The 9,311-nt window shown below is 50.3% G+C and overlaps 1 protein-coding gene across 1 annotated transcript; it reads right to left on the reverse strand.

The window, feature by feature from the left end:
- Positions 1–2,959: 2,959 nt before the first annotated feature.
- Positions 2,960–5,856, reverse strand: LOC112890805. Its single transcript, XM_025957667.1, has 3 exons — positions 5,472–5,856; positions 3,589–5,242; positions 2,960–3,495 (listed from the first exon to the last, which is right to left on the reverse strand). Exons 1-3 carry the CDS (start codon positions 5,787–5,789, stop codon positions 3,245–3,247), a joined length of 2,223 nt encoding a protein of 740 aa, XP_025813452.1. The 5' UTR covers positions 5,790–5,856; the 3' UTR covers positions 2,960–3,244.
- Positions 5,857–9,311: the final 3,455 nt, after the last annotated feature.

Raw genomic sequence — 9,311 nt, forward strand, 5'->3', positions numbered from 1 at the left:
GGCCTGACCGCTCCAAGCGGCCTCGGGGGCCCGGATCCCCCTTCCCCCGGGAAGGGGTCCGGTACCGCCACGTGCCGCCCCCACGGTGGGCGCGGGGTTGGCCCTGCCACGTGCCTGTGGCAGGAGGCCCTTCGCGGGTCTCCAGCCCACCTACCAGCATTTAATGCAGTAGTTGGGCCGGGCGCACCCAAGTCAAAAAGTGTGGCCTGCCACTGACACACAGGGCAGGTAGGCTGACACCACGGTAAGCCTACCTGTTTCCAATGCGGCGCGTCGTGTCACCGTTTACTGTGCGCAGCGGCGTACAGTCCCGTCACAGCGCCACGCGCGGCGTGATGATGGCCTGTAACAGGAGAGCCGAGGCGTGCGCTGCTACAGTGCGCGCGCAACGGCACGGCGGGTCAGCACTGCTCCCTCGCCTGATAGAATCGCACCCAATAGTGACAGCACAGCTTCACTGTTGGGTAACACTGACAGCGGTCATTGTGCCTGCAAGGCAACACACGACCGTATCCAGGCTGTGGATACGCACATTATCTTCCCAACCGTGAGGACTACATCGAGGAGCTGGAGAGAGAGATCTCCATATCACATAGAGCAGGCTCCTGTTGGCCGGACCCACCTGTCGGAGCCCCGCACAGTGTAAGCACCTCCCTTAAACTATAAAAGGGAGAGTGCACTCGATAGAAGATAAGTACACACAATCTCAAGCTCACGCCAAGGTCCATCGAGGCTGAGTTTGCAAGGTTCAGGTCTTGCCCACACGATCAATACAACACCAAAGTGGACGTAGGGTGTTACGCTCCGGCGGCCCGAACCACTCTAAAATCCTCGTGTTCTTCCTGTGACCATCCACACATTGATCGAGCGTTCCTAAGTCTCCTCCAAACCTATCCTTAACTAGAATTAGACGGGTGCATTCCGCCACCCGGCTGGAAATTTCCTCCGACAGGTACCTTTTTTCCTCTGCCAGCGAAATGACAATGACAGCTCCATCCATGCCTCCATTTATACTACGGTATAAGGTATTTGGTGCCTCTACGGTTGCACTGTACGTAGTACTAGTACCACGTCATCGTAATCGCTACGCCGTCCAGTACGCGGTGTACCTGTACCGTATTCTCATACCATCTCGGCAGCAACGGGGGCTTCTCCTAGTTTGCCTAGCAGCAATAAAGGCACGCGGTTACACCGCCACACACACCAGCAGTAGAGCACACTGGCCGGGCCGCCGAAGACATTGATTTGGAGTTTTGGAAGCGTCCCATCCCATTGGCGCGCGCGTAGGATGCTCGTGTTGGATCCGCTGTTTGGCATTTGGCAGCCTCGAGGTACTTTTAAACAAAAAATATACAGTATATCACTTAATAAACTATAATAAACTATAGTTTCCATCACTCAATAAACTATAATAAACTATAGTTTCCAATACATAATTTGTAATTGTAGTTACAAAATAAATTCATCCAATAACCTTTCTTCTCTCTCTATCCTTTCTACTCTAATATTCATCCTAATAGGTGTCGAGTACTCCCTCCATTAAATGCCGTTCGGGAAGCATGTATGTGACGGGAGCACGCTTCCTGAGCGACACCTAAAAAAGATAGAGGGAGTAGTTTCTTATATTTTGATTTTTGTGCGACAAACAAGAACCTATTTCTTGTATGAAACTTAGATCTTTTCCTCCCTACTGCGTTGCTAAATCAGTAAAATATCCTACATAGTATCGTATTAAATGCTATAGAACCAACCTAATCACTGCATAATAATACGGTACCCTCGTGCAGAGCGCGGTGTTGAACGTACCGCCTGCAATTTGGCGACTGGCCACGCGCCATTCTATTCTGAAATCGCTTCTCTGACTCGCGTCGGATTTGCTTGGTCTTTTGTGTTTTGACTGATGCCGGCGGCGGCCCTAGACCCGTAGTGGTAGTTTACATGAACCAGTCCATCTTTTCTTTTATTAATGAACCAGTCCATCTTGCCGTGGAACTATACTATATGGTCTTTTCCTTCCTACCTCGCTCCTGGTAGTGTTGCAGAAGCAGAACCGCTCCTGGTATTTTGGTCTTTTTAGATATATGTATTAGACATGATGTATATATAAGTGCATTGCAAAATATATATATCTAGAAAAAATAAATTGTAATTTAGCAAAATTTATGTATCTAGAAAAAATAAATTGTAATTTAGGATGGAGGTAGTACTTGGCAATGAAAGCGCCTTTTCATTTAGCTCCATACTGACATGGAGAAAAATTTATCAACGTAGCTCTTTAGTTACCGTATGCCTAGCTAAAATTCCCAGAACGAAAATTAATAGGTGATATGACGGAAGAAAACAATACCCTTGGCAAAGTATATGTTATGAATCCTCGGCAAACTTGTACCGCTCTACACTCAGAATTGGACTACTCCATGAAATTTGTTATGAATCCTTAATGCTAATTTGAAAATAGTTTGCATAATTGTAGTACAGCAGCTTCCATTCCTTTTCTTTTCTTTATTTTTGTGAGAAAACTGCAGTACAGTACCTAACGATTTGCAATAAATCAGCATAGATGTGCAACAATATGCTATTCTGCATTGCTCATACGGGCACTTTTTATGAAGACTTGACCTTAGTTAAGATGTTAGCTGCTGGAGCAACCAACCCCCGCTTTTTTTGTTCCTGTTGTTACAACACGACTGTTTGCCTGACATTATAATTGATTCCTGAGGAAGATAAACACTGCAAGTTGGGCAACAACTTGTTTGAACATTTTAGGTATTGCTTGGATCCAGACCGGCTACAAAATTTCAACAGTAGTCTGTGCTTTCCTCGCTTTCCCAATCAGTGTAAGGCTTTAGTTGAACCGTCAAAAGCCAGTGCATCAAGACATTTGAGATCAGCAGTTATGCCAAGTTTCATCCAGTTTTTCTTCATCGAGAGACTTTTGCCCACCCATTAATAGCCAGCATTTACAAAACCCAACCATGTTATGATGTGAGACCCATTCCGTGCTCCAGGTGCACCAACCACACCTCATGAGCCCGAAAATGTTTGGTTCTAGTACTACAACCATGGTCATGGCAAAATAAAGAGAATGTTAGTTGTTAAAGGACTGATCAGACCTAGCAACTACACTATAGGATGGTATTGACATGCTATGAAAATATGAAATGTACAACTTGTCTCTAGTTTGTGCTGTAAGATATTCACAATGAGCAGACAAGAAAGAATCTCAAGACTATATGTCTAGAATCTAACAGGAGGCACTGGTTTGATCCATATGCCTACCTGACAACGCTAAACTGATGGCTTCTTTCACAGACATACGCAAGCATTCGCTGCAAGAATCGGTGATCTCTGATGACTTCAGCGGTTTGACTTTGGGGCTGTGTTTGCAAATCGGTCTTGGGAGTGCAAGGGATTGCGATGGCGAGTGCTCAAATCCGCAGGCAGCCAAGACGGTATGTGTTGCTGTCCGAGCAACTTCCTTGAATGTTTCAGAGCCTGAATCACAGGCAGTGGTTTATAAGATTAAATATGTGACAGCAAAAGAAAAGTTATACTGGGGAACAGAAGAATAGGAAGGAGGATGTGTACCGTGCATTTTGTCTATCTTAAGTAGTTTCAGCTCACGAACAGCCAACGAAGAAATCTCACTTTTTGCAATTTTACAGGCTGACCTGGACCTTTTGGATCCTCCAGCATTGCAATTTTCAGAACTGTGTTTCCTCTTGCGCTCATGACGGTCTGCTCTAGAACTTTTTCTAACTTCAGTGGTTGCAGCACTACCTATTTCATTGGTTGTCGCGGCACTAACAGCTGGGGGTTCCTCAGGGTTTACCATCATAGTAGATTGGCTCCCAGCACTAGGTCCCAACTGTAGTGATGAAGTCGGAGGGGACTGACCGGATGATGAACTGCACTTTAGTGGATGCAGCGATTTGGATTTCTCTAATATGCCTGTACTACATGAAGGTGCTAACGATTGATCAACATGTTGATCTTGAGTTGATGATGAGGCAACTTCACCGTTTAGACTATCCTGATTTATTCGAGTCTGAAAAGAAATCGTCCTTTCTTGAATCCGCGAACGACTGTCCTCAGACAAGCTACGGCATTCTCCTGTGCATTTTGCCGGCGGTGTACTTTCCATTTTTGTACCCTGACCACAGTTTGCGGTATTTTGTTGAGGCGCCTTATTAGGCTGCTTACGGTTCTTGTGTCCCAAGACTGTATCAATCGGACTGTAAGAAGTTGATCTATTCCCCATGGAAAATGGGGGGCTGCAGCTAAGGGAGGCAGGTTTGCTAGATATCTTCTTCCCACCAGAAGCCTTTGCCATCTCCAACCTTTTCCATGCCTTACGGGCATCACGAGCATCCTTGTGCGAGACTTTTTTACTATGTCCCAGTGAGGTGCTAGTTTCCTGAGGGGAAGGCGATGGCAGCTGAACAGAAGTAGCAGCAGCACCATTTCTGTAACTGACAGTTCCAGGCACCGTGTGACACTGCTCGGTAGCAACAGAAACGGAACCATTCATATCTTTCCTTCTTCCGTTAGGCACACGTGGAGCAAAACCCAGAGAACCATCACGCAGGGCAGCCCAGTTGTCCCGCAGCTCCCTTATGCGCTTATCAAGGTTGCGGGAGTTACGTAGTGTTCTAGCTCTCTCAACTTCAAGGCGAATGCGAGCATGATACGCCCCAAGACCATTATCTCGTCCCTTGGTCAATCCAGGACACTGAGATCCAGCTGATGAAGTACCCTGTGATGGAAAATCCTCAGCATTCCTTGCAGGCCTCCTAAAGATCCCGGCACTGGTAGCGAAATCGTCACCCACAATGTCATAAATGGAAGGAACCGGGTCATCCATGGAAAGCCTACCACTCCACACATCTGTCCTATCCAGATCATGCTCATCATCCACAACATCAGAAACAGAAGGGGCTGCAACTGGCTCAGCTCTGGGAACATCGATGCTGATCTCAAATTCACCCTGGCTGTCCTGGCCCTCATTCTCAGCCAGCCACCTCAACTGCTCCTCCCTGATCGTCGCGCAGTCCTTGCAGAACCAGTCCCCCTCCGGCACAGTGGTCCCCAGCCCGGCGCAGTAGGTGTGCGCGGCCGAGTCGCAGAGCTCGCAGAGCAGCAGCAGCTCGTCGTCCCTGGAGCCGTTGCACACGGTGCAGATGGTGTCCGCGTAAGGATCCCGGCCCACCGTGGTGCTCCCGTTGCCCTGGGGACAGTATGCCTGCACCAACCAGCACAGCACGTCAGTGTCGTCCCGCGGAGAATTCATGGCGTCCGGGCATGGCAAATTGATAGGGGAGCGGAATAGCACGTGGTACGGAGTAACCAATGGCGAATTTGCCGGAATTCGCAGTCACGGACAAGAGGATTTCTACTACGGAGATACCAAAAACTAGTGGGATTACCGGATTAGATCGGATCAGATTTGATTTAGGGTACCAAACGATTACCTGGTTGCGCTCGGGGACGGAGACGATGCGCTCGTCGGGAAACCGCCCCGGGACGGGCGGGCAGCGGATGGTGCGGAAGCGGGCCTTGCAGAATGGGCAGCGGGACTCGACGCGGCCCCAGGCCATGATGCAGACGAAGCAGAAGTAGTGGGCGCAGCAGTCGATCTCGCCGCGGATGGCCCGCCCGCCGTCGACGTAGCAGATGCCGCACATCTTCCCCGCGCCCTCCACCTCCGCCTCGCCGTCCATCTTGGCCTTGCCCTTTGACGGCTCCGGCGGCGGGAGGGGCGGGGAGTCGCCGCCGGCGAGCGGGGCCATGTGGGATGTGGCTGTGGGTTGGGCGCGTCAGCTTGGAGGCGGAGAGGACTTGTCTCGGTCGACGAGATGGGACGAATTAAAAAAAATAAAAAAATTAAATTCGAAAAAGAGTGCCGATTTGGAAAATTTCCAAAAGGGGATACCTCCCGCCCAATCAAGAGGCGTGGGGCCGGACACCTCCTGCCCATCCATCGGGCGGGAGGTCCCTCTTCACGAATAAGAAAAGTTTGAAGAGGCCCCTCCCACGGCGGCAAAGGCATCCCGCCTGCCCAAAGGGCGGAATGTGCCCTTTATCTTGTTCGAATTTATGTTTTACAAACTATTTAAAATTCATACTTTTTTCAAATACAAGGTCTATTCGCCATACTCTTTTGTATACATATAATTTTTTAAAAAAAATCGATAACAATATTACTCTGCTTCCCATTACTCATGCAGATCGATCTGATCCACTGCGCGGAGGTCGAAGCTGCATCTCAGATCACGTTATTTGACTGTGGAGTATGTGTATCGGAGGCACAGTACAAAGAGAGCTTTCGTCGGATTCATGACAATTTGACGCGAGCGTTACGTGCACTAACGTGTTGCAGCAGAGACGACATGGAGGCCTTCAGTTCATCTCATGCGTCCGCCCACGTGTACACAGCTGGCCCATCGACCTCACCGTGCTCCAGATGCATTCACGTACTCGGAGGGGCACATACGCCGACGGCCTAGGACTAAGGGGGAGGACTAAGAGAGCGCGAGGACCGGGACAGGCGGAGTAGATACTCCTAATTCGATGGACTCTGTATATTTAAACTGTTTTTTATCATACTATTTTATTTTTAATGGCTTGATGTATCATACTATCGTAATATTTGGATTCTACGTTGCAAAACGTTATCGCTTAACCATCTTCGTACGAGTTTTAGATACCGTAATCTTCTTCGTAAAATTGAACTAAAAATTTTATATATATACAAACAAGTATGGCGAATAAATCTTGTATTTGAAAAAAGTGAATCTTAAATAATTTGTAAAACATAAATTCGAATGAAAAATAAGAAAAAGGGCACATCCCGCCCGTTGGGCGGGCGAGATGCCTTTGCTGCCGCAGGAGGGGCCTCTTCGTGAATAAGAAACTTTTCTTATTCGTAAAGAGGCCCCTCCCATCCGTTGGATGGGCGGGAGGTGTCCGGCCCCATGCCTCCCGTCCGCTGATCGGGCGGGAGGTACCCATTTTTGAAAAATTTTCCAAATCGGCACCTTTTTTAATTTAATTTTTTTAACCTTTTTTATAAAAAATTCGAGATGGGACTGGGAGATGGCCTTGGGCGAGAGGGGCTTCGCGGCGCTCGTATTTGGGCTCCGGAGCTGTAACGATCAGAGTCCGACACGGTTTGTGTTGGGCTCGGATTCTGAAGTGTGGTTGTGGGCCTTAGGCCTTTTTTACGACGACTTGCTCGGCCCTCGAACAGGTAACATGCTTGCAACAGCCGTTCGCGTTTGAATGATCTCCGATTCCACAAAAAGAAATAAACTACAGCTCTCAAAAAAGGACCTGGCTATGGAGAGGACTGTCCCGATAACGATCGGTGGAGAGCCTCCTACCCCCACTATCTATATATTATATATTACATGTAAGTTATGGGTATGTTTTGCTGAAAGCGATGAAGTTATTTAAAAAAAATAAACTTTGCTTCCTCTGTCATATAAATTAATCACAAATTACTGCACATCATATATACTGTTGGCAAATTACTTTCTAGAACTAGAAAGTTACTTTTTCTAAAATTTATATAATACAATATTACTTTTCTTTAACTTTCAACTTTTCTTAATAAAGATACGGATCAGAAAAATTACTTTCTCTAAATTAATATACTACGAAGTTATTTTTTTATTTTTCACGGAGTACAAAATTACTTGTAGGCAAGTACTTGCTGCACGTCAGCAGTATTACAGATTGTCTTATGCAGATGCACATAGGACTTTTGATGATATGGATGCGAGGGAGGAAGGAGAGAGAATGAGCTAAACAACCACTTCATAGGCTAAAGACTGCTTACTTGTAACACCCTAAGGTAAAGTTTCGAGATTTATAATGAATTTAATTGGGCTCCAGTAATTTTCTAAGGATTTATTTTGCCTAGCTTGCATTTATTTATAATTTAATTCACAAGTGATTAAAATTTATTTTAGGTTCAACATGTTTGTGCATTCATGCTGGTGCATAAGTTTTATTTGGTTGAGTGCTGTGACGCCCTGAAAATTCACCAAATTAAAACACGCGCTAGGGTGTTTCGTGTAAAAACCACTCGTCGTCGAAACCCTAGCCCTGACCTCCCTCCGTTTCCCCACTGACAGCCGACGCATCCCGCACCGCGCACGCGCGACCGCTTTGCCGCAATCAGCGCCGGCGTGATGCTGTTCTTCCCGCACAGCGCGCGGACGGCGCACGCGCGTGGCCGACCAACCGCGGTCGCCGCCGCAATTGGCGCCGACGCATTTTCCTTTTCCCTCGCCGTCCTCCTCGCGCAGCGCGCACGCGTCGCGCGCGCGAATCCCGCCGGCACGCGTCATTCTTTCTCTTCTCCCCCTTTTCTTTTCTTTTCTTTTTCTCCTTTTTCCTTCCCATTTCTTTTTCTCTTCTCTTTCCCTTTCTCCCCTTTTCTCTTCTTCTTCTTTTCCCCTTTCTCTTTTCCTTTCTTCCCTCCTCTTCTCCCTGTTTCCCCCTCCTCTCTCTGCTCCCGAGCACCACCGGCCCTTGCCTCCCGGGCCACGCCACCACACCCCCCTCTCTTCCCTCGTGCACGCGCCCTCGCGCTCCCGCCCTCACGCGCACGCCGCCGTACGCGCGCGCACCGCCGGACCGCGCGCGCACGCGCACGCACACGGCCACGGCACGCACGCGCAACCGCGCGGCTCGCCGGCACCCCGCCACTGCCGCCCCGGCCTCGCCGCCCGCGTCGCGCTGCCCGCCGCTCGCGCTCCGCCTCGGGCCCGCGCCACGCCGCACCCCGCACGCACGCGCGCGCTCTGTCCCTGCGCGTGCCGAGCCACCCGTCGCTGCCCCGCCCCGCCGCGCGCGCGCCGTCGTCCTGTGCCGCACAGCGCCGCTCCACGTGCTCGCACCGTCACGTCGCCCCGGCCTCGCTGCCCGCGCCGCCGCTCGACGACACGAACGCCACGACGCGGCCGCCATTAAGGCGCCCCGCGCCGCTCGCCGGCCCTCCCCACCGGCCTCCACCGCCCACCGCCTCGGCCGCCTATAAATAGGGCCGAGGGGCATCCCCAGCACCTCACCACCGCCACCGCCCGCTCAGACCTTCGCCCCCCTTGCTCCTGCGCCGCCGCCGCACATCGCTCGGCCGCCGCCCGCTGCCCGCCGTCGCCCGGCCCCCTCACTCCACCTCGGCCCAAGGTGAGGCCGGGGATGGGATCCCCGTGCCCCCCTCTCTCTCATCCCCCATACCCCCGAGCCGCCCTTGGCCCTGCCCGGCCGGATTGGGCCGCCGCCGGCGCCCCCCCCCACCCCTC

The sequence above is a fragment of the Panicum hallii genome, chromosome 4, assembly GCF_002211085.1.
Source record: "Panicum hallii strain FIL2 chromosome 4, PHallii_v3.1, whole genome shotgun sequence".
Classification (NCBI taxonomy): Eukaryota; Viridiplantae; Streptophyta; class Magnoliopsida; order Poales; family Poaceae; genus Panicum; species Panicum hallii.

Excerpts from the sequence above, each read along its gene's own strand:
- LOC112890805 (XM_025957667.1), bottom strand. The coding sequence starts at position 5,789 with ATGGCCCCGCTCGCCGGCGGCGACTCCCCGCCCCTCCCGCCGCCGGAG. Across the intron at positions 5,243-5,471 it reads CCGTCCCCGAGCGCAACCAG|GCATACTGTCCCCAGGGCAA; the intron begins GTAATCGTTTGG and ends TGGTTGGTGCAG. Across the intron at positions 3,496-3,588 it reads TAAGATAGACAAAATGCACG|GCTCTGAAACATTCAAGGAA; the intron begins GTACACATCCTC and ends CCTGTGATTCAG.